This window comes from Phodopus roborovskii, unplaced genomic scaffold (genome assembly GCF_943737965.1).
Source record: "Phodopus roborovskii unplaced genomic scaffold, PHOROB, whole genome shotgun sequence".
NCBI lineage: Eukaryota > Metazoa > Chordata > Mammalia > Rodentia > Cricetidae > Phodopus > Phodopus roborovskii.
This window is the reverse complement of record NW_026126540.1, coordinates 4,330,890-4,354,985: the sequence shown is the minus strand read 5'-3', so window position 1 is coordinate 4,354,985 and position 24,096 is coordinate 4,330,890. Positions and strand designations below refer to the sequence as shown.

Genomic DNA, 24,096 nt, shown 5'->3' with positions numbered 1-24,096 from the left:
CGCGGCGAGGAACCTGTGAGGTAACAATGGGAAGCTCGGCGCGGCCAGCTGCAGCGCCAGCCCGCGCGGGCGTGGTCGCAGTAATAAGCAGTCCGGCCGAGCCGCCTCCAGGAGCCTCGGGCCGCCCGCGCGTCCCCGGCCGCGAGGCCCCGCCCTCGCGAGGCCCCGGCGCCACCCCGCCCCGCTCCGTCCCGGCCGAGGCGCGACCCCGGTCCCCGAGGCGCGTCGGACCCGGCGTCCCGGCTCTGAAGCGCTTCCGCGCCGCCCGCGCAGTGCGCAGGCGCGTCGCCCGCGGCCGTTGACTTTCAAAGGCCGCCCGCGCACTCTCATTGGCGGAGGCGGCGCGGTTGAAAGTCGCCCCGAGGCGGCTGTGGCGCCGCGAGGCTCCGCCCCTCCCGGGCACCTGAAGACTCGGGCGAGCGGCGTGCAGTGTCCGCCCCTGCCCGCCCGGGAGCCTCCGCCGTCTGCGTCGTCGCCTGCCTCGCTCGCGGTGAGTACGCGCGCTCCGGTCGGCCCCGAGGAGGGGGCTCCGAGCCCGGCTGCCCGGCTGCGTCCGCCTGGGGCTGGAGCAGCGGGAGGCGGACTGGGCTCCTGCGGGCGTGCTCTGGCCCCACGCGCGCGGGTGGAGCTGCGGCGTGGAGCTGCAGGCGGGCCATTAGCGGCCGGTGTGTGAGCCGAGAGGGCCCCCGAAGCACCCGGGGGCGGGGCGGTTGGGGCCGGGATATCTGCCATCTTGAGCTACTTCTTTGTTTGGAGTTCACGTCGAACTTATGCCCATTTTACAGATGCGAACCTCCATAGGTAAAAGTGAGCGAGAGTCCCACAGCATTCCAGGGACAGAACTGGGGCGCGCGGGCAGGCGTGTCGATGGGAATAATTTAGGTCAATAGTTAGGTGAAATCGATGCGCGTGGATGTTTCTCGTAGTCTTGCCGAGCTGAAACAACCCAAACTTTGTAGCCATAGCTGGGCGCGGGAGACAGCCTGATCTTTTTTTGTGAGGGCAAAAAAGTCCAGGTCCTCAGGGAGCAGCGACACAGGCGGGATTATGAGTGCTCAGTTCCCATCATTGTGTTGGTTAAAATTGTCCAGACTCACGGATGCTTTACGTTGTAAAAAGACCTTTGTGTGTCAACATTTTTGAGATTTTTCAAGATGAAAGTGAGATATACTGCGGGCTATAGTGGCTGTTTATGTCGCTACCTTTCTGAAAAACAACAAAACACCCAACCAACCATCGAGCTATAGGGTAGGTAGATGAGCCTCAGTTAAGAGAACAACCATCCATCCTTATGTAATTTTCTTCTCCTTTTTTTTCCTTTACAAAATCTGAAATACTTAATTGTTTTAATTTTAGAATAACAAAAGAACTTGGAAAAGTTGGAGAAGATAAAGTATATTCAGTATCCAGATCAGGAAATCAACAAACCAGGTAAGTGCTGGGAAGTTAACTGTATATATGAAGAAAACTCAGTACATTTTTACAGTGTGTGATCTGGGCTATGATGTAAAATTTAAAATATCTTGAAAAAAGATGTATATTGGTGATGTATAAAATTCTAGCCATTTCATGGAGGAAGTGTAATGTAAAAAAGTAAAAAAAAAAAAAAACTCATTGACTTAAAAGATTTTCACCTTTGTTGTTGTTTTGGGTTTTTTTTTTTTTTTTTGTTTTGTTTTTTTCCAAGGCAGAGTTTCTTGGTGTGTAACCCTGGCTGTTCTGAAATTTTCACTGTAGACCAGGCTGGCCTAGAACTCAGAGATCCACCGGCTTCTACCTCCTGGAGTGCTGGGTTTAAAAGTATGTGCCACCACTGCCAAGCTAAAAGATGTTTTTTCTTTTCTTGGTTTTTGGTGTTTTGAGACAAAGTTTCCCAGTGTAACAGCTCTATGGCTGTTCTGGAACTCACTTTGTACACCAGGCTGCCCTGGAATTCACTGAGAATTGCCTGACTCTGCTGGGATTAAAGGCTAGTACTGCCACTGCCACCTATTTTATGTAATAGAAATTTTGTAAGAATGTCTGCAAAACTGAAGGCATGGACACACAAGGTATTATTTTATACATTTGCAGACAGCATTTGTTATTCAAGTTGCTTTTATTCAAGTTCTTTTCTGCTCAACACTAAATTGACCTACATCCATTTCTAGTTGCCCAAGGTACTGAATTTAGGCTGGTAAAGTAAAAGTTTGACTTTAGGTAATGTATATATTGACATTGCCTTTCACCATTATGTTGCTGAATGTTTTCCATCAAGTACATTTTCACTTTGAAAAAAATTTATTTATTTTTGTTATTCAAGACAGGGTTTCTTTGTGTAGCCTTGGCTGTCCTAGAATTACCTCTGTAGATCAGGCTGGCCTCAAACTCAGAGAGAGTCTTGCCTGCTTCTGTTTCCCAAGTGCTGGGTTTAAAGGTGTATGCCCGGTTAATTGCAGCAGTTCTTAAGTCTAATTTCATGACTATTTTTTTTTTGTCAGTTAGGGCCATGAAACTGTGAGGCTCTGGCTGGCTGGCTGGCTGGCTTGCTTGCTTGCTTGCTTCCTTCCTTCCAAATATTTTATTTTACTTGATGAGCTTTGGTGTTTTGCCTGCATGTATGTCTGTGTGAAGGTGTCAGATTGCCCGAATGGTTATGAGCTGCTATGTAGCTGCTATGTGGGTGCTGGGAATTGAGTCTGGGTTCTCTAGAAGAGCTGGCTTTCTTTTAATGTACTCTGTATTCATTTTTTACTAATATAGTGCTTGGGATTTTATAAAGTATCCATTTTTGGAAATTAGTCTATTTTTAGTGTCATCTCTGCAGAGTTTTAAGATCATACTATATTGTCTTGAAATTTGCATACTTAATTTGTATTCTGGGGTATATGAACAAATTCATGACTATATGAAAGAACTTACAGAAGCTTGTCCTGATTCCATCCCCCTATCCAAAATAGTACTTAACTTGTAAAATTTCCCATAGAGTTTGCTTTATTTTCCTGGGTCAGTTGTAGGCATTTGTACTGATTTGTTCAGTAACTTGAATACTTCATTTGTGTAGATTGTGAGATATATTAGTGTGGACCTATGTAAGATAATCTGTACAACTTTGGATTTTTTCCTGTTTTTTTGTTCCTTTTCTATATATTTTCCCTCTTCTCAATGCATTCAGTATTCCTTTTCTCTCAATTAGGATAGTGTGTTAATGGATTGCTTCATAGTGATTTTATTCCCAATTCATGAATGTAAAGTGTCACATGTCATGCTCATGTGAAGCTGCTACTGCTGCAGTTGTGAACTCGTGGGCCTCAACATGTTTGTTTACTGGTTTCCATTCCTTGTTCAACATTAGTTTAAGTGTCCTAGTTTCTTACCAAACCAAATAGACCTTGGAATGTTTACAGCATTAGGTAGGGAGAATTCTTTGAGGGATAGAGAAGATGAATACTTGAAATAGGTTATATTACTTATGCATTTTGTATGGCAGAAGGGAATGACTATGTCTAATTCATATTCAAGAGGAGAGGATTTAGGAAACTACCCAAGGGCCTAGAAGTTATTGGTAGCCATCCTATAGGAATTACCAACACATATAGCTAATAACTTATTTACTTAACTCTAATAAGTTTCTTTAAATTTTCTCCATTTATTTTATTCTGCTTTTCGTGATTTTTCTTTTGAACAGGTTCTGGCTCTATTTCCCAGGCTGGCTTAGGAAATGGTTCTTAGTGATGCTCAAAACATCCTCCTATCTGCCTCTGGAGCAACTGGGATGATACATGGCATGTCCCACTGTGCTCAGTTACAATTTTTTTAGAGGAATCTTTATTATATTCTTTCTTTTTTACTTGATAATACCTTCATTGTTTTTTAATGATAGAGTTTTGCTTATTGTTAATGTGAATAAATCACACAGGCACAGACTTTCCTTCTAGAGTGTATAGACATTTTGTAATACTGTCTTACAGCAGCATTCCTTGTTGCTTTGTATGCATTCTGGCTGTCTGTTTTTGTATAACAAACATTTGAAAGCTTGGCTAGCTATCTCCAAGAATGCGTTTTTTACTAAAATGTCTGGCATCTTAGTGCTGTTTTTAAAAAGCCAGTTAGCCTAGATGTCTTGCATAGCAGCTAGTTGCTAGGTATGATTTGAGTGAAAAATGGGTTTAGGTGTTTGAAATGAACACTTTGTTCCCAGTTGGTGGCACTGTTGGAGAGATTATGCAGCCTTGCTGGAGGGTTTGTTTTGAGAGTTGAAAGCCTTGCCTCACTTTCAGTTGTCTGTCCCATGCCTGCTGTTAAAGATGTGAATCTCTCAGTTTCCCACTCCAGTTGTCTTGGACTCTAAGCCTCTGGAACTGTAAGCCAGAATAAACTCTGTTCTGTAAGTTGCCTTGGTCATGGTGTTTTATAACAACAGAAAAGGAGCTAATACACATGGTTCCTCCTACCCCCTCAAGATAGGGTTTCTCTGTCTAGCTCTCACTGTCCTGGAGCTCACTCTATATACCAGGCTGGCCTCAAACTCACAGAGATGCCTGCCTCTGTCTTCCTAGTGCTGGGATTAAAGGTGTGTGACACTATTGCCCAGCTTGATCTACTTGGCTTCTTAAGGCTTATACCCAGAACTTAAAGCATTGCTTGTGGCAAAGCAGTCATTTGACCTATACAACTTTTTCTGGGGGTGGGGGTAGTAGATAGACTCATCTCTTTATAAAAGCATTAGCAGCTAGGTTGCATGACAGAACAGCATGTATAGGGGGTAACTGTGGTCTTCAGGGGCATTTTTTTTTTTTTTTTTTGACAGGTTCTCATTTGTATAGTCCAGGCGGGCCTCAAACTTTAAATCCTGCCATCTCCCACTGCTGATGGTTTCTTGGTTTGCATTGTGCATTTCTGTCTGGGTTGATTGTTTTTAATAGTTTATTATATGCTAAATGAAATAACATTAAAATCAGTGATAATTTCTTCTCTTCCTTATTCTTGTTCTTTAAAACCTATCACATTTTCTAACATTCTTAGTTTTCACTAGTTTCTTTCTTGTTTTTTTCTTCTTCTTTTTTGTTTTTGATGTGGGTTCTTACTCCATAGCTCTGGTTGTCTGGAACTCACTGTGTGGTCCAGGCTGGCCTTGAACTCAACAGAGGTTCCTGATGCTTCCCCGAGTTCTTGGGATGAAAGGCATGCAACTCTATATCCAGCTTCACTTTAATGTATTTGCATTTCCCCCATGTTTTTAGACTGACAGGATGGCTTAGTTACTGAGTGCTTGTGATATAAGCTGGTGAGCAGAGTTTAATTATTGGAAGTCATGGAGGAAGGCTAGACAAATGTCCTGACAGCATGCTCTCTGAGATGCCCATATGCACATACCTACATCTAACACATTCAAAATAGTGAAGATTTGACATTTTTATTAAATGGCTTTTTGGAGGCTGGGGGTTCTTTGAGACAGGGTTTCTCTGTAGCCTTGGCTGTATTGGAATCACTCTGTAGACCAGGCTGGCCTCAAACTCAGAGATTCTCTGCCTCTGCACCGAGTTGTGAGATTAAAGGCAGGTGCCACCACACCCAGCTTTGGCTTTTTTTTAAATAAGAAAATTTTGAGTTCTTTTTATCCCCTCTCCCAGTCAGAATACTGGTAAATCAGTATATCAATATTTGGTATTTCTTCATGGTAGAGTCCAGTGTTGCCTTTGATACTTTGTTTGGAAACTTCTTACAACTTAAAAGTTTAGCTATTAGGGTCATTAAATGGATTCTTAGAGATAGTCACTTTCCCCCATCCCCAAAATCTTTTTGAGTGTTTTATGTATGTATGATGTTCTCTCCTCCCAGGGCATGTGTTGGGGGTCAGAGGACAGCCTCCTTCTAACTTCTTGGAAACTGTCTTTTTTTTCTTTTTTCTTTTTCTTTTTATTTTTTTTTTTTTAATATTTACTTATTACATTTACAGTGGTCTGTCTGCAGGTCGGAAGAGGGCACCAGATTTCATTACAGATGGTTGTGAGCCATCATGTGGTTGCTGGGAATTGAACTCAGGTCCTCTGGAAGAACAGCCAGTGCTCTTAACCTCTGAGCCATCTCTCCAGCCCGAAACTGTCTTTTTTTCATCTCTGCCTTCATTTTGCTGTCTGAGTGCCTGGTTTATTGATATGTACTGTGTCCAGCTTTACATGGGTTCTGGGAATCCAAACTCAGATCCTCAAGCTTGCATTAGTAAATGGTTTACCCAGTGAGCCATGTCCCAACACTTCCCTAGCTTCCTCTGAGCCACTTAAAATAGAACTTTGAAGATTTAAATACTGGAGATACTTGATGTGTAAGCAAACTAGTCCTAAACTCTAGTTTTCTTGCAGTTTTGCTACATGCACACCAAATAGCTAATGATACTAAATCTGGATTGAATATATGTCCATTGCTTAAAATTTATTCCTTTCAAATAACTACTCTGTATTTTTCTTCATTGTGTATCTTGACATCATTGAAGTACTCTGAGAAACATTTGCTTTTCTTTGGTAATTTTTGTATGACTTCACAGCTCTCTGTGGGTGTGGGATAAAGTTGTAAATGCTTTTACTAAGTGTGCATTCACTTGCATTTCTTTCCAATGACTGTCGCCTTCTGTAATGTTGCCCAGTCATTAGTTTCTTGGAATCCTGTACAGGTCAAGATTTATTCTCTGCATGCCACAACTTGACTCACTTTGGATCTTGAATACTGTCAGACAATACATGATATGTTTTCTGTTGACTTCTTCATTGCTTCTAATGGATTTTATTAGAAAGCCCAGATTGCTGTTAACACTGCTGTTTAGATAATATTTCTGACCTTTTAGGCTTACATTCTAATATATAATATAAATGTTACATTCTTACAAAGTCTTTCAGCGCTTAAAGTAAAATGTCTCTTTAAATTTAAGAAGACACTTAATCTAGGGTAACAGCAGTCTCAGATGGTTAGAGCTAAGGGCTAAACAGATGTAATGGGGGATTTTAAAGAACAATTAAGTTACTTAGTTGCTATTGCTACAAACTTTTTGATGATGCTGGAGACAGAATACAGGACTTCATACATGCTAGATACTACACTATCCTAAATTACATCCCTAGCCCTGTTGTTATAAACTTAACCTGTAACTACTTTATGTAGGCTCTGACAGCTTTTATACTCTTTATAAAAGAACACCTTGGATTTGTTTAAGGTCCTTTAAACAGTGATGTACTTGATTTTTGCCTGCCAAAGGCTAGGTGGTTTTGAGGATTATGGCTTGCTGAGAATGATACAAAGGAAAATTATAAAGTAGGCTGCAGAACTGCCAGCTTCTGTTGGAAATATTCATAGCTTATGAAGGTCTATCATCTGTCGAGTCTCTGAACAGTTGATGGGTTCTTTCTATCTGTTTTAGGGCTATTCCTGAAATACATTTTTAAAAAGTATGTGTGTGTGCACGCGTTTTGTGGGGCAAGTATGTTGCAGGTACTGGGAAGGTGATGGATACCCTGGAGCTGATTTTTGTATGTGGTTGTGAGCTTCCTTATGTGCTGGGAACTGAATTCTGATCTTTTGGAAGAACAAGTTTGTAGTCCAACACTGAGCTGTCTCTTCAGCCTGTCAAACATTTTAAGTGCAGGAAAGAGATGAATGGTATCCTTTATTTTCTTTACCTTTTGTTTTAGATTCTCAGTTTTCAGTCAGTACTTGTCACCACAGTCAGCTTTTTCAAATCTATTTTTATTACAATGCTAGTTATAATTAAAACTTCCCTTTCAAATCTTCAAGTTAAAATTACCTCTTTAGAAAACCTCAATACAGGTCTGGATCTGGGGTTGTATAACCCATTGTTGAGTATTTGCCTAACATGGGGCGTTCAGTTTGATTATTAGTGTCACACACACATAAAAAGGGAAAAAGGAAAAGAGGAAAAAAATAGGAATTGCTATATGCTGATCTTAAATTGATAGTAATAGTTTCTAGAGAAGTCAGATATAACTTGTAAGAATCATTGAACTAGTTGTGATGCTTCATACCTGCAGCCCTAGCATTTATCTCAGTATAAAGCAAAAAGATCACAGGCACTTTTCTTCCCTCACTTTAAATTGAATGATTTTGCTAAGCCAGTGTTTTATAAGTGTCTGTATAGTCTTGCCTATTCATTAAATTTTTTGTTTGTTTTTCGAGACAGGGTTTCTCTGTGTAGCTATGGAGCCTGTCGTGGCACTTGCTCTGTATACAAGGCTGGCCTCAAACTCAGAGATCCACTTGCCTCTGCCTCCCCAGTGCTGGGATTAAAGGTGTGCTCCACCAGTGTACTTTGTATTTTGTATCTTAGAATGTAACGACTTCCATATAATAGTTGTAATTATTAAGTAGAATTCAACTGAAGTGTAGTTTACATAAAACCAGTTTGACTGATTTGAAGCATTTTATTACAAATTGGTTGGTATTTTGTTGGAAAGGAATAAGAATAAATTTATTTGTAAGGTGACCCATTGATTTACAAAGAAAGCATCATCTAAAAAGAAATCTCTGCTTTTCTTTTAAATGGCAAATACAGCATTTAATTTGAAGATCATGCCTAAAACCTTACTTAGTATTGCCAGATGTATGCTATATATAGACTTATTTTTTTTTTTTTTTTTGTCTTGACAGGAAATGCACAATTTTGAGGATGAGTTAACGTGTCCCATTTGTTACAGTATTTTTGAAGATCCTCGAGTACTGCCATGCTCTCATACATTTTGTAGAAATTGTTTGGAAAATGTTCTTCAGGCATCTGGAAACTTTTATATATGGAGACCTTTGCGAATTCCACTCAAGTGTCCGAACTGCAGAAGTATTATTGAAATTGCTTCAACTGGTATAGAATCCTTACCTGTAAATTTTGCATTAAGAGCAATTATTGAAAAGTACCAGCAAGAAGACCACCCAGATGTTGTCACCTGCCCCGAACATTACAGGCAGCCATTAAATGTTTATTGTCTACTAGATAAAAAATTAGTTTGTGGCCATTGTCTTACTATAGGCCAACATCATGGTCATCCTATAGATGACCTTCAAAGTGCCTATCTGAAAGAAAAGGATACACCTCAGAAATTGTTTAAACAGTTAACCGACACACACTGGACAGACATCACTCATCTTATTGAAAAGCTTGAAGAACAGAAATGTCATTCTGAGAAAATGGTTCAAGGTGATAAGGAGGTTGTTCTCCAGTATTTTAAGGAGCTTACTGATACAATAGAACAGAAGAAAAAAAATTTTTTGGCGGCTCTGTCTGATGTTGGCAAGCTGATTAATCAAGAATACACTCCACAGATTGAAAGAGTGAAGGAGATAAGAGAACAACAACTTGAGTTAATGACAGTGACTACATCTTTACAAGATGAGTCTCCACTTAAATTTCTAGAAAAAATTGATGATGTCCGCCAACGTGTGCAGATGTTGAAACGAAGACCACTTCCTGAGGTCCAGCCTGTTGAAATTTATCCTCGAGTAAGCAAAGTATTAAAGGAAGAGTGGAGCAGAACAGAAATTGGACATATTAAGAAAGCTGTCATTCCTGAAATGAGGATTTCTTCAAAAAGGATGTCATGTTCCTGGCCTGACAAGGATGAAGAAGAAATTGAGTTTTTTAAAATTTTAAATATTGCTATAGTTTCACTAATTTCAGTGATATTAATGTTGATACTCTTTTTCAACCAACACATAATCACTTTCTTAAATGAAATCACTTCAATATGTTTCTCCGAAGTCTCTTTGTCTGTTTACCAAAGTTTATCCAATAACTTATGTGACTTAAAAAATATGGTATGCTACACTTTATATTTGTTAAAGGAATTCATGTGGAAAATAGTTTCTCGTTGAAAATCCAAACCAACAGCTTAAGTGGGCTTATTCTGTATTGCAGAGGCTGACCATTGCTAGATGGAAGTCAGGGTAACATAACTTATATAGAAATATGATAAATCTTCCATGGTTGGATAGAAATGGTGTCAGAAATGATACATATCTGAAAGATAAATTAGAAAATTATTTTTGATTTGAATATTTTATTGGCTTGATAGTCAATGTTGTATTCTGCTTAACAATTTTCTTTAATGTTATATACTGCAGTAGTTAGCTTTGCAGTTCTTTGTGTATGTAGGTATTATATTAAAAAAAAAAAAAAAAGACGACAAGAGCCTTGAGATTCACATTCCTGTTTTGGCATGATTTGAAGCTTTTCAATGTGGAGGTGGAGGTGGCAAGTTTTAAAAGTCAGGCCAGGATTGCCTAAACATCTTTTTGGCCAAACGTAACTGTTAATAAATTTTAAGAGCATTCATTCCAAATAGAGCTACTGCTTTTGGATAAATCAAGTGTGTAGTACTTGTTTTGTATAAATAGATTGTATTTAGGAGCTGAGTTTAATGGCTAGAGAATCTGAGTCAAGGTCAGCCTGGAGATTAAGTGAGATGCCCAAAACCAACCAAATGAAATCTACTGGCTCTAGTACCAAAAAGTAATACAAGCACATATTTTGCGTTTGTGGTGCTTTAGTCTTGTTCTTAGATATTAGTAGATCTGGTATCACGAAAACTCTGTCTGAAAATGGTCTCTGTAGCCCAAGTGTTGTGAATAACAAGTATGAGCTGCAGTGTACATTGCTGGCTAGTCTTAAGAGCTTATGAAGGCAGAACCTTTGATTCCCTTAACAGGAATTAGTGTGTCTACAGTGTAACTTTGGTTCACTGCCATTGAAATATTGAACACAAACTCATTTTTATCCAGAAATCCCAAATAGGCTTTTCTTCAGTCATCATTCCTGGGGACCTATTTCAAAGGTCATATTATGGAATGCTATTAATCCTTTAGATTCACTATAAAGCTGTATTCAGAAGTCAAGGTTAAAACAATGTTGAGACGTTTATCACTAAGAATAAGTCATTAGGTCTATTTAACAGAATCAGATTTTCCCAGCAGTTACTGTACCTATATCCTGAGGCCTTTTGGAAGATGTAACAGGTGAAGGGAAACCATGTTCAGTTCTTCACAGATGCATGTCACACTGTTACTTTTAAGTGTAAATATTAGCAAGCAAAGAATGTTCACTAAGACATTGTTTAAGGGGTTCACAACTTTGTATAAATGGAGAAACATCAAAATAATGCAGTGCCATGTTAGGAGTTGGAAGAATTTGTTTTCTCAGTGCATATTGCTTAAAAAAGAGAAGACTAAAACTGATGTTTAACTGAAACCAATATAAACAGGCATATGCCTAGTGTTTATATAACCCTTTGTTTTCTGGTAAGAGTAACTATATATGCTCAGTTATATTTTTGCCAGGAGGTTGAGATTGTACAATTTAAAGTACACACTTTGGAAATTATGGGCTTTATGTGTAACAGTATATTTGAATAAATTTGGAATTTTACTGAATGGCTTAGGAATTTTCATACAGCTTCTGGATTATCTTTTTTGAAAAATTAGCTTTGAATTCCATCATACTAGTTATTAAAATGTAGTTTCATTCACTTTCACAATCATTTGTAGCTAATTTGTAGTGGCTTTATTTTGAATCATGTTCCATGGTAGGAGGCATGTCTAATTCCTTGGGATAAGCACCTAGAAATTTAATAAGGCAAATACTTTGAGATAGGAACTCACTAAGTAGACCAGGCCTCTGACAGGTGGTGATAACATTAAATTCAAATTTCTGAAAATGTCATATCTATATCTACTTGTATAATAATGTTTAGACAATACAGTGAGTATATTGGGGGTATTCTGACCTAATTAAATTTAGATATGCAAACAATTTCCTATGTTATTCCTGTGATTACAACCATCTCCCCACTTTTCACTGGAGTTTATGCATTAGTCTACATAGGTAGTCCATGATCTATATAATATATAAGGCCTGCCTGACTGAACACAAAACCAAAACACCTTCTCTGGTCTTGTTCCTTTCTAGACACCTGTCCCCCATGGAAAAGATGGCCTTGAATGGCATGGCTACGAATTAGAGAGACCTGGCTCTGCCCTTCCTGGGGGAAGAGGGTCAGTCCCAGTGGCCTAAACCTATCAGCTCAGCTATCACTCAGACCTAGGCATCTGGCCAATCTGATCTACTGGAACATGTGAAGGGAGGGATTGGTCCTAGAGAACAAAACCCGTTATCTCCATTATTCAAAGAACAGCAAAGAGGAATTTGTTTTAATTTTGAAAAGCAATGTGCGAGAGAAAAGACACCATGATGCAGAACTTGGGTGGTGGATTTTTTTATTGGGGGAAAGTGAATGGGAAAAGCAGGAGGACAGCCTCTGGGGGCAGGAGAGGCAGAGGGGTGGGTGGGTGGCAGGGCCCTTTTTGTTGTTATAGCCAAGGGTTTCTGTCAGAACCCCAAGGGCAGGCCATACTAACAATTTTGATAAGGGTTCAGTGATGGTATCAAGAGGCCTTGGACCAGAACAACTTGCTGCAATGTGCTGTTGGCCTGATTGGACAAAAGGGTAAACTGATACACTGCAGCTCTTGATGGATGAATTAAGACATGTTGGAAGGACAGAGGAACAAAATGGTTATTTTCGGTTTGTTTTTAATATTTTTGGGGGGCTGGGAGGTAAGCAGGAAGCAGGATGGGGTTGCATGATGTGAAATTCCCAAGGAATCGAAAGAATTATGTAAAAAAAACAAAAAACAAAAACCAGCCAGACTCATTTTATAACATAGAAATGGATACAATTGTTTCAGACATTATCACTAATAAAACAGAAACCATTTGTCACACAACTTAGAAAAATGTACTTTATACAATTTAATACTTATTTACAGATAAAAACCTAGACATACTAGATCAAGGTAAATTAAACTTGAAGAATCTTCAATATAAACAAGTTCAACAAAGTCCTTTAGATGCAATTTCTTTTGGGTTCACTGCAACACTTTTTGTAATATTGTATGTTTTGTAAATTCCAATAAGTCTATCTGAAATTTCAAACATATTATTCCGAAGAGAAATTATTATGAACTGGGCATTTTTTGTTTGCTCCTAAAAAGAAAAAGAGGAACAGTTAAGTCATAATAAATAGGCAAACATTACTCCACAAAGTTTGTGGGCAATAATTCTGACTTAGATGGTTAACATAATGACAGCAAGAATTCATGAAAGTGTTTGATATAGAAAGGAATTTGGGTAAAATGAAAATCCTGACAGCAAGATATAAAACACAAAATTTGCAGGTTTACTTACATATATGTAAAATGCCACAATAGACACATTTTTAAAATCCAGGGCTGCATCGATCTCATCCATGAAGTAGAGAGGAGTGGGTTTGTAGTGGTGCAGAGCAAACACTAAAGCCAATGAACTAAGGGTTTTCTCTCCTCCTGAAAGGTTAAAGATCTTCTTCCAACTTTTCTTAGGTGGTCGAACACTGAAATAAGAATGGCTAAAACTTAGACAATGCTTCCCATAGTAAATACCAACCACTTTTCCTTGCTAAATCTGTATGTGGCTTTTCACAAATATTTAGATTTTAGTTTTCTGAATAGGGAGGGTGATCTCAGTAGGTAATGACCTTTTATTTTTCTTAAAATTTGTGATCCTCCTGCCTAACCAGTGGAGTGCTGGGGATTACATATACTCCATGGCCTGGCTGTTGGCCTTTTTATATCTAGTTACTTTACAGAAATGTTATCGCAAGATGACATTAGGAGCATCTACCATAATTTTAAGATTTAAACAATAAGCTAGCTGCTTTTTTTTTTTTTAATTGCAAAATTGGTTAAGAGGAAAAAGTTTTTAGTGTCTGACAGCCATTTCACTGCTGCATAAGCCTGCCTACTTGGCCTGTGAGCTCTGTTTCTGCTCCCATTATTGCATCTGGCTTTGAAATTTTTTTTTTTTTTAAAGATGAACTAGACATTGTATAACAATTTACATACATTTTATACATTTTATTCTGCAAACTCACAAGTACATGAGTTAGTATTTATTACCAAATAAAAGAATATATAGTTCTAACCCTTATACCACACTCCCAAGTAGTACTAAGGATTTACAAAATATGTAGTATTAAAATCTTACAAACCTGAACATGATTCCTTCAGAAAAAGGATCCAAACTATCCACGAGCTCTAGTTCAGCATCTCCTCCCAATGTAAGCATCTGGTAGTTTTCCTTTAATTTATTTGTTATTACATAAAAACCTGCCATAAATTCATTCAGCCTTTGTTTTCGAAGATCTTCATATGCTTGTCTAAAACTATCTCTTTCAGAAGTAATTTTGTCCAATTCTGCTACTCTTTGCAGATATAACTCTTCCTGTGAAGATTGTAAAATGTTTTATACACAAATCTGAGAATTAGTATTCTCATCATGCAAAATCAAAGATCTTAATTTAGACCAGGCAAAATTCCTATTAGAAAAAAGTCACTCTTACTTTTTTTTTGTATTCTGCAATGGCGCCAAGATTTGGTTTCATTTCATGACACTGTGCTTCCAAAAGTGCAATTTGATTTGTTATAGAATCTGGATTCTTAATTGCCTCAAGATCCTCCGGGCTTAGAACTGATACCATCTCAACAGGCTTGTCTTCTATAGGATGCAATTTTATTTTTGAAATCTAAGGAGAATTGAGAAAATAAAAAGATGAATTTGTTCTTACTTGTGTATATGTGTGCATGCCATGTTTGTAGGTGACATAGACCCCAGAAGAGGGTCATTAGATCCTGTAAGAGCTTGGTGGTTGGTTTCAAGCCATTTGATGTCGACGTGGGGAACCAAGCTATGGATACTCTGCAAAAGCTGCAGGTGCATTGGGCTAGCTCTCCAGCTCCCAGCTTGTTAAGTCAAAACATGAAAAATGATAGCCACAAAAACAGTAGAGGAATGAAACATGACTACTTGGGAAATAAGCACTGGGTTGAGGAGGTACTTGCACTATTCTAATGATTACTAATTTTTAATGTATCTACTATATCCCTTATAAATGAAAATTATGGAATAAAGGATCACAATATACCTCCCAAAACAGAAAAAACACCCACTCCTACAAAACAAAAAGATTTAAAAAAATAAAAAAAATGGGTATGAGAGTTTTGTCTGCATGTATATGTACCACGTGTGCCTGGTGTCCTAGGAGGATGGGAGAGGGTGTTAGATTTCTTGGAACTGGAATTACAGATGGTTGTGATCTACCACGTGGTGTTAGGGATTGAACCTGGGTCTTCTACAAGAGCAGCAAGTGTTCTCAATCACAGAATTACCTTTCCTGCCCTCAGAAAAGCTCTAAAATTAATTAAATGGCAGTAATCTCACCTCTTTTTGCCAGTATTTTATCTTAGAATTATGTTCAGCAATCTGGCCATCTATTTGCTCAAGTTTCAACTTAATACTAAGTGCATCTTTCTGAAGAGCATGTTCATTTTCTTGAATAACTTTTAGTTCCTGAAGTAGATTACGATGTTCTTTCTGGATTTCTGGCAGGGACTCCTAAAAATCAAGAACAATAGTGACAAATACCATCTCCACAATTGAAATAGATAGGTATCTTTACATTACATACATTGTTAGCAACTTCATTTCTCACTTTAATAAAAACTTTGGTGTACAGAAAGTTCTCATATTTTGTTATACACTTTAGTTCATAGTTAGGAAAATTTTAACTCACACTAACAGTTTTGTTGCTTCAAATGTCATCTGTTTTGCAACATAGAAACAAATCTTACCTCTGCAGTATTTGTAGTTTTTATGACCTCTTCTGCTTTGTCTTCAATATTTTTTAGTTCTGCTCTTAAATCATTTGTTTCTTTCTCAGTGTCTTTTATTTCTTTTTCTGTACGCAATACAGAATCTTGTGCCTTTTTAAGATTCCTAAAGAAGCAAACAATTTATGATATTTAATGTGGTTTTAAAATTTGTGATTTACCAAATCATCCTTAGTTGTATGTTTTACTAAATGAAAATTTCCATTAAGCCTCCTCATGTAAGCATCTGGTAGACATTGTTGCAGTTACCTATTAGATTATAAAACTCTTTTGACATCCAACAAGATTTTTTTCTGAAACCTCTCTCTTGGAACTCACTTGCCTTTTGGGTTCTGGTGTTTTGGGATTACAGGCATGTGCCATCATGCCCAGTTCAGTGAGTTGTTTCTTTTTATAAAACTATCTCAAGCATACTTTCTGCTTCTAACAAATGATTTCCTAGTTTTTTACTTTTAGGCAAATAGAGCAACAGGTAATCGATATATAAATAAAAAAAATGATTATAAAAGATTTGATCTAACTTTTTTTCTTACCACTTCCTGTTTCTAGTACCTACTTCTGGTATATCTACTTTTCTATGCTAGAGAAACAAGACTAATGTCTATGCCCTGAACAACTGGGTTATGATACTCCAACTTTTCTAAGACATACCCTGTTTACCAGTTTGTTGTTTCTTTTTAAATTAGTCAAATGATAAATTTTCATTTTAAGCTTTTTCCTTCTCAAAGAATTGCTGGATAATGAGAGTGAAATTTAATAACTAACACCCAATGCAACATCAACTACTCTTTGCACTGCCCAGGCAGGGGCAAGGGCAAGCAGGGGAAGTTCATACACTACCTGTCAGCAGTCTTGATTGCTACTTGGGCTTTAGTAATAGCAGAAGCACATTCATCCAGCTGCTTATTTATCATATCCAGTTTGTTTTGTTGGGTCTTGAGTTTTCGGTTGTTGATATCTATGATGGTATCATGTAATCGTTTAACCTCAGCTTCTACTTTACCAGCTTTCTCAGCCACAGCATCATATTCTGAAATTAAAAAATGACACAGCTTAATTCTTTTTTCTATGTTCAACACATTTCTTTTCTCCAACACATTTATTTCTTGATGGTTTTACTTTCTCAACCTTTCTTAAAGCATTTCACTGAATGGTTGATACATGACTTTTGCCATAAGACTAGCTTGTTTTCAGGTCTGGAGAAACTGGGTATTTCCTTTTGCTTAATTAAATAATCCTTCACATTATTATAAAGTGAAGGAAGGATACAAGATGATTGGTGGATCTTCCCTGTTCTAAAAACATGATATCCTAGGTTTACTTAGGTCAAATTAAGTTAGCTGTGCAGTATAGAAGACATAAATGTTCAAATGCCCTGCTTTTGCTGGCAAGTCAGTTCCTTAGTATAAAAAGTGACTAATTTTGATGACGTGGACTACATTAGGTAGAGTACATGTTTGCTGACAGATACAGCACAACTTTTGAAAGATGGAAGCTATGGAAATTATTCTTTTTCTTTCCCTTTTTTTTTTTTTGAGACAGGGTTTCTCTGTGTAGCTTTATAGGCCAGGCTGACCTTGAACTCAGAGTTCTGCCTCCCAAATGCTGGATTAAAGATATGCATCACCACTGTCCATCGGAAATTATTCTTCATTGATGGAACTAGGAACTTATATAAACAACCCATTACCCTGTTACATAATCTATCCATTATGACAGTACACATATACAGTTAAACATTAGCAATCACTTTTGTAAACAAATCTGTTGATGGAATTATTTTACTTGCTGTGATATGATCATTGTGGTTTAATTTCCATTAGGTTGCTTGTGTGCTTGGGAGCTCCAATGTATCTGCCCCATCATTAAAGCAATTGGCATGTAGCTGAATCTTTTCCTAGATTCTTTATCTTTTTCCTTGTTTTCAATTATCTACCTCACATCCTCTGTAATGTTGTAGGATAATCTTTCTGTACACTGTAAAGACGTGTCTCTGCCTAAGGCACCTTCTGATTGCTTTAATAAAGAGTTGACTGGCCAATAGCTAGGCAGGAGAGAATAGGTTGGACTTCTGGGAAAAGACACTGTGAACTAAGAGAGGCCAGTGAGATACTGAAGAAGTTGGTCATATGGTACAGAGGAAAGGTAACTGAGCCATGTGGCAAAATGTGGGTTAATAAAACAGAACGAAACAAACAAACAAAAAAAAAAAAACCCACACAAATGTTAAGTTATAAGAGCTACTTGGGAAAATGCTTTCATAATTAATAAGCCTGTGTCCTTATTCGTGAGTTAGTAGCCCAAAAGAAAGTCAGACTACATTTGGTGCCCCACCAATGTAGTTTTTCTCTCAGCTTAGCAGCTGCAAAAGAAACCACTGACATTTTAATTATTGTTTACGGCCTCATGGCCCCCAGTAAGAGCCTGCTGGCCACTTAGGTTGCTGCCAGTGATCTATCTGTAGGTTTGAACTAAGCCTCTATCACTCTATTTACCAAAAAAGACTAGGAAGTCAGATGTGAGGGTGAATACCTCCTTTAGAACAGAGAAGAAGCAACCAGCTTGACTTTGCCTTTTGGCTGGGGACACAAGACATGCACCACTTCCTCGTCTGAAAAAAACTGTATCAAACTGTAGCCCTGCCCTTTCCTCCTTTGTCTTCTCTACCCAGATGCCTAGCCTCTTTATGGTTAATTCTAATTAGCTAGTCAATTTCTCCACCCCTGATTTAGAGTTTAACTTTACAGGCAATCCGAGGAGTATCACAGTGCAATCAAAATATCTCACAACAGTATCATTAGTAATGTCTATCAGAAATTCAAGGGTAACTACAGTGTAGTGGCATTCTCCTATAATACTCTGGAGCTGACCCAAGGACCAAGAGTTCAAATGCACCTTGAACTACATAGTGAGACTGAAGTCTCCAACTTATATAGGAAGGGGAAAATTGCATATATTGCCTGTAATTTTGAAGGCTTTATTTAAAAATTCACCTTAAATATTTATGTATAGTCAATGTTCATCTAAAAATATGGATAAATTCAAGAGTTAAAAAGTTACTTAGGGCTGAAGAAATGGCTCAGCAGTTAAAAACATTGGTTGTTCTTCCTGAGGTAGGTCTTGAGTCCAATTCCTAGCATGTACATGGCAGCTCAAAACTCTAACTGTAATCTCATGGGATCTGATGCCCTCTTCTGGTGTGCAGATGCACTGCCCACCACCATCCAGCAACAATCTTAATATTTATTTAATACTCATTGTCTATTATCAGAATTTACTGATAATCTCCAACATTGCTGTGAGAAAAGACTATGTCTCCTGTCTGCAGGCCATTCTCCAATGGCATTTTATTCCACTCAGAAACACCAGCAGATCTGGATTATTCCTTTCTTTATTCTAGCCATGATGATTTTGTCTTGTGTTTTTGAACACTTGGAATAGCCACCCTTCAGAATGTTTGCATTTACTTTGCCACACTCTGCTTGGAGTGGCTTTCTGATAAGTATCCATATACTCAACACTCACATTTCTTTGATTTTCTGCTCAAAGATTTCTGCTCATCTTAAATGTAAAATACTTGAAAAAAATTTGAATTTATCATTTTCAGTAGCATTCAGTACAAAACCTAGTACACAGCAGATGTTATCCAAATAAATGCCTTGACATTAAAAATAGAAACAGCCTTGTAGTAGTGGTACACACCTTTAATCCCAGTGCTCAGAAGGCAGAGGCAGGTGGTTCTCTGAGTTTTATGTCTGCCCGGTCTACAGAGTGAAATTCAGGACAGGCAAGACTGTCACACAGAGAAAGCACATCTCAAAAACAAAAAAGAAAATACACAGAAACAACAAAACTAACATAAACATGGCCACATACTTGTAAAATGTTGTTTTAAGTGAATATTTGATGGATACAGCAGACCTGTACATTTATTATTTGTTGAACACATGTATTTATATAAAATGTATGTGGTATAAACAGGGTCCCTGACACCAAAACCTGATGACCCAAGTTCAATCGCTGGGACTCACTTTTTTTTTTAAATCTCTTGTGTTTAGGAAGACAATTCTCTTATTCTGGGAGAATTTACTTGAATAATCAATTCTTTATTACTTGTCTTTTGAAAAACCTTCTTCACAATGGGGTTCTCACTATATTGCCCGGCCTGGTTTTGAATTCCTGAGCTCAGGTGAGCCTATTGCTTTCACCTCTACAGCACCATATGTGCACCCACTGTGGCTGAATCTCTCATCAGGGTTAGAGGGAAGACAATAGTGCCTTCGTAGGCTCATGAACCAGACACTGACAGGGATTCAGTGATTCCTTATGAAGGATATAAGGAAAACCCAAATAATTCTGTGCTTAATAGTTAAGATCCTGTGAGGCTAGGCTAGAAGAGAGTTATGGCATAACCTTGCAGCCAACATAGAAATAATATATACACACTTACCTGGCCAAGGGATTCTAATAAAGACAACAAAGCCAATTACACCTATAAATTTTCTTTCTTAAAACTGCTATTTTGGCAGATATGTATTAAGAGTTGAGGAAAGGATTTTTAATAAGTCTTCAAATAAGTAGTTTTACTGTGTATTTGTTGTGTGCTCTTCTATAAGTAATTTACTTTCTTCAAATTCTTAGATTTTTAAATGTATTATTTTCTTATAAATTTTGTGTATGGGTTTTTGTGTGCATGTACATAACACATGCCTAGTGCCTTCAGAGATCAGAAGAGGGCATTGGATCCACTGAAACTGGAGTTATGGAACTGAACCCAGGTTGTCTGGAAGAGCAATCAGTGCTTGAAATCACTGAACCACCTCTCTAGCCCACAATCTAGTATTCTAATCATAACAACCCTAAAGAATTCCTGTGCAGGTTACTTTTATTTTTTATTTTTTTTGGTGCAGGTTAATTTTAATTTTATACTACTGAGCATAAAATTAAGTACATGAACTCTAGAATCAGAGCATGCATGCTATTATGACCCTATCACCATATGCCATGTGACTGAAATTATACAAACCACTTAATGTTTTAATTTTTTTATTTGTCAAATGAATTTGGAGACCAATTTATAGACTTGTGTGAATTAAACAATAATACCAAAGGCTAAATTAAATCAGCAAAATACACTTGCAAGTGACTTACCTTAATTTGTTATTCTACAAACTGCTCGAGTACTGTAATTTAAAAAAAATCCTACCAAATTTTTCTTTCTTTTTTGTTTTTGGAGATGGATTTCTGTGTATCTTTGGAGCCTGTCTCATAGACCAGGCTGGCCTCAAACTCATAGAAATTTGCCTACTTCCGCCTCCCAAGTGCTGGGATTAAAGGCGTTACCTAAGAATTTATTTTCATACCTTTTTTGAAAGCACTAACATTTTCTTCTAGCAATTTCTGTTTCTTTTTATCTGGGGCTGTAGTAACCACATTAGCTTCCAGTTCTTTAATCTGTAAAGCCAAATACTCTTCTTGCTCTGATAAACCCTTAAAAAAAAAAAAAAAAAAAAAAAAAAGAAGCATTTATATGGTCAATAGTTTTTAGTAACAACAAATATTTCTTTGAACACCAAATTTTTATATTCATTTAAAATACAAAAAAATGAAAGAAAATATCATGCATATAAAAATGATCAGTTAAAAAAATGTCTACAAATTCATTACAAGGATAATGAGTTAGAACCAATATTTAGACATTTTTGTATGAGGCAAGAAGTGCTTTAAAACAATGAAACACAACTAATTGTAATTCAGGAACCAATCTTAAAAAAATTATCAAATGTGTGTGTTACAATATCACTATATCCCATCACTCGGGAGGCAAATCTCTGTGAGTTTGAGGCCAGCCTGGTCTACAGGGCAAGTTCTAGGACTGCCAGAGCTACACAGAGAAACCCTGTATTGAATATCCCTTACCCCAAGGGGGGGGGGGGAGGAGGAGAAAAAAAAAAAAAGAAACATGAAACTTGGCAAATCAAGTAAATTTAGATATTAAAGTTAATGACACTAAAAAGATGTACATAGTCTCTATACACACATATATATACACACACAAATACATTGCATGCAACTAAATTATAAACATTGAAGCTTATGCACTGTAGTTGAAGGTTAAACTGTAGGTGTTTACTCAATGTTGTTTTAAAACTGAAACAACTGTCTGCTGCCTGTAAGTGTATGCCTTTAATCCTAGCACTTGGGCAGCAGAGGCAGGCAGGATCTCTGTGAGTTTGAGGCTAGCCTGGTCTACCGAGTTAGTTCCAGGACAACCAGAGCTACATAGTAAGACCTTACCTTGATAAAAATAAACAAAACAATTGGTATGTATTATCTTTTCATATCAAGAAAACAGGCCACTTTTCAAGGAGTGATAATATAATTGGTAATGTAGTTGCTAAGCACAGTCATATTTCTAGCATAGAAAATAATAATCATCCCTTATTTTTCAAAATTAGAAACAAACCCAAAGACTTCTTCCCAGTTGCTACTGAATTTATTCAAACAATAACACAACCACGATACCTGGATGCTTGCAGTGAACTTTTCTAGTGTATTTCTCATTTCTCGTTCACTATGCCTTAACTTAATGACTGTTTCTTCATGTTGTACTTTCTGCTCTTGGATTTGCATTGCTTGTTTAGAGTGCCTTTCCAACTGGGATTCCATCTTATTTACCTTCAAAAAAGGAGAAAAAAAAATTGAAATTTTCTCCAAGGATCTAATATTACCCCCCTAAATTTCTTAAATGATATTTTTCACATTGTGGTATGTATACAGACATATTATGCCTTGGCATGTACATCAAATGTAGTGGTCAACCTATGGGAGTGGGAGTTGGTTCTTCTAGGGATTGAGCTCATGTACCAGGCTTTGTAGAAGGGGCCTTTACCCACTCAACCATCTTGTCTGCCCTCTAAGACTCAGTTCGAAGTTAGTTTATAAAATGAAAGAACCCAGGGCTGGAGAGATGGCAAAGCAAACACTCCTGCAGGCCAGTTTGATTCCCAGCCACTATAAAGTGACTTGCAACCTCTTGTAACTCCAGATCCAGAAAACCCAATACCCTCTCTTGACCACCAGGCATACATGGTGCAGAGATGTTAAAACCTGTATATACAAACAAAAACCGAACAAAAATAGGAATGAAAAAGCCCAAACTTCTAATATTAAAAATTAGAGTAAAAGCTAGAAGTAGTGGTACACATGTGGATTCTCAGCTACTCAGAAGTTGGAGAGGAAGATTATGACATTGAGGCCAGTCTGGCCTAACACAGGGAGACATACAACCAAATAACCCACTTCACCCCCACTACTAAAGTTTAAGACGTGGACACCTATTATTTTAATGAAAACATGGCATTCAAATGTTTGAGTGGAAGGATAGCAACAATTTCAAAATAGAGGGGAGAAATTAATGCACCTTTTGGAAAAAGAAATCCAGGCTAAGAACACACCTTGGTGGCTGATTTTATAACTCTGTACCTACCCACCCAGACCCCCAAAGCTTTTAAAAGTAAAATTTAGAAACAGATAAGAAGCCTTTGAAATACCTGAAGGAAGTACTTTGAAACTCAAGAAACCATAGTAATTATGTGAAATAAATGTTATTAAGTAACTGCCTAAATTATGAAAAAGCTGTATGATACTAATGTACTAGTTGAAAGATATATGCACTTTTTATTCATTTCTAATAGTGTGCTAGGGATCAAACCTAGTGTCTTGAGCAAGCTGGCTACTGCTCTACTACTGTGACACCACTCTTCTTTAAGTATATGCTTTTTAATTCTTGTGTTTTGCACCCCAGAAAGCACTCAACACAATAGTTGTCATTCATATAACAGAAAATCTGTTAACTCAAAACTGAGTATAGTACTATTTACAATAGCTAAATTTTGCACTAAAGTGACCATTATTTTACATTCTGCTGACCTCATCTTCAGAGATTTCCACAATAACTGATGAACCCATTCTTCCTCTCATTACTTTGCTTCCACCACCAGTCATTGTACCTGGTGACGATAGAGAAGTCAGTTTTACATGTTTTATCAAAGATTAAAAAAAAAAAAATGATGGTGCAGGAAAAAAAACCCAACTTACCTGACTGTTCTATGATTTGACCCTGTAGAGTTACTACTCTCCATCGTCTATCTTTTTGATATGCTACTCTTGTAGCTTGATCCAAATTGTCAGCCACTAAGGTATCTCGTAAAGCAAAGTAAAAAGCTTGGCGAATTTCCTCATTTTTTACTTTAACTAAGTCAAATAATCGAGGAGTATTTTCAGGAGTTTGTATTTTGGTCATTTTTTTGGCCCATACTGCCATCTGAAAGTTAAAAAATTGTATATGTATTAAACAAT

The 24,096-nt window shown here is 37.6% G+C and overlaps 2 protein-coding genes across 3 annotated transcripts in view; one reads left to right on the top strand and one right to left on the bottom strand.

Moving 5' to 3' along the window:
- The first annotated feature begins 226 nt into the window (after nt 1-226).
- Nucleotides 227-11,506, top strand: Trim59 (tripartite motif containing 59). Of its 2 annotated transcripts, none has more exons than XM_051198782.1 (3): nt 227-490; nt 1,357-1,431; nt 8,635-11,506. In XM_051198782.1, the coding sequence occupies exon 3, from the start codon at nt 8,638-8,640 to the stop codon at nt 9,847-9,849; it is 1,212 nt and encodes a 403-aa protein (XP_051054739.1). In that variant the 5' UTR covers nt 227-490; nt 1,357-1,431; nt 8,635-8,637; the 3' UTR covers nt 9,850-11,506. The 2 variants fall into 2 exon arrangements, with proteins under 2 accessions (XP_051054739.1, XP_051054740.1); XM_051198783.1 differs by lacking the exon at nt 227-490 and adding an exon at nt 806-882.
- A 1,165-nt stretch (nt 11,507-12,671) lies between these two features.
- Nucleotides 12,672-24,096, bottom strand: part of Smc4 (structural maintenance of chromosomes 4) — a 32,578-nt gene continuing 21,153 nt past the window's right edge. The window contains exons 14-24 of the mRNA XM_051198779.1: nt 23,836-24,061; nt 23,668-23,747; nt 22,261-22,413; nt 21,099-21,225; nt 16,576-16,765; nt 15,697-15,841; nt 15,287-15,460; nt 14,409-14,591; nt 14,058-14,290; nt 13,217-13,400; nt 12,672-13,015 (exon numbers count right to left, since the gene is read on the bottom strand). Coding sequence (XP_051054736.1) covers nt 12,863-13,015; nt 13,217-13,400; nt 14,058-14,290; nt 14,409-14,591; nt 15,287-15,460; nt 15,697-15,841; nt 16,576-16,765; nt 21,099-21,225; nt 22,261-22,413; nt 23,668-23,747; nt 23,836-24,061 — 1,848 coding nt within the window. The 3' untranslated portion in view covers nt 12,672-12,862. The remainder of the gene's footprint in view (nt 13,016-13,216; nt 13,401-14,057; nt 14,291-14,408; nt 14,592-15,286; nt 15,461-15,696; nt 15,842-16,575; nt 16,766-21,098; nt 21,226-22,260; nt 22,414-23,667; nt 23,748-23,835; nt 24,062-24,096) is intronic.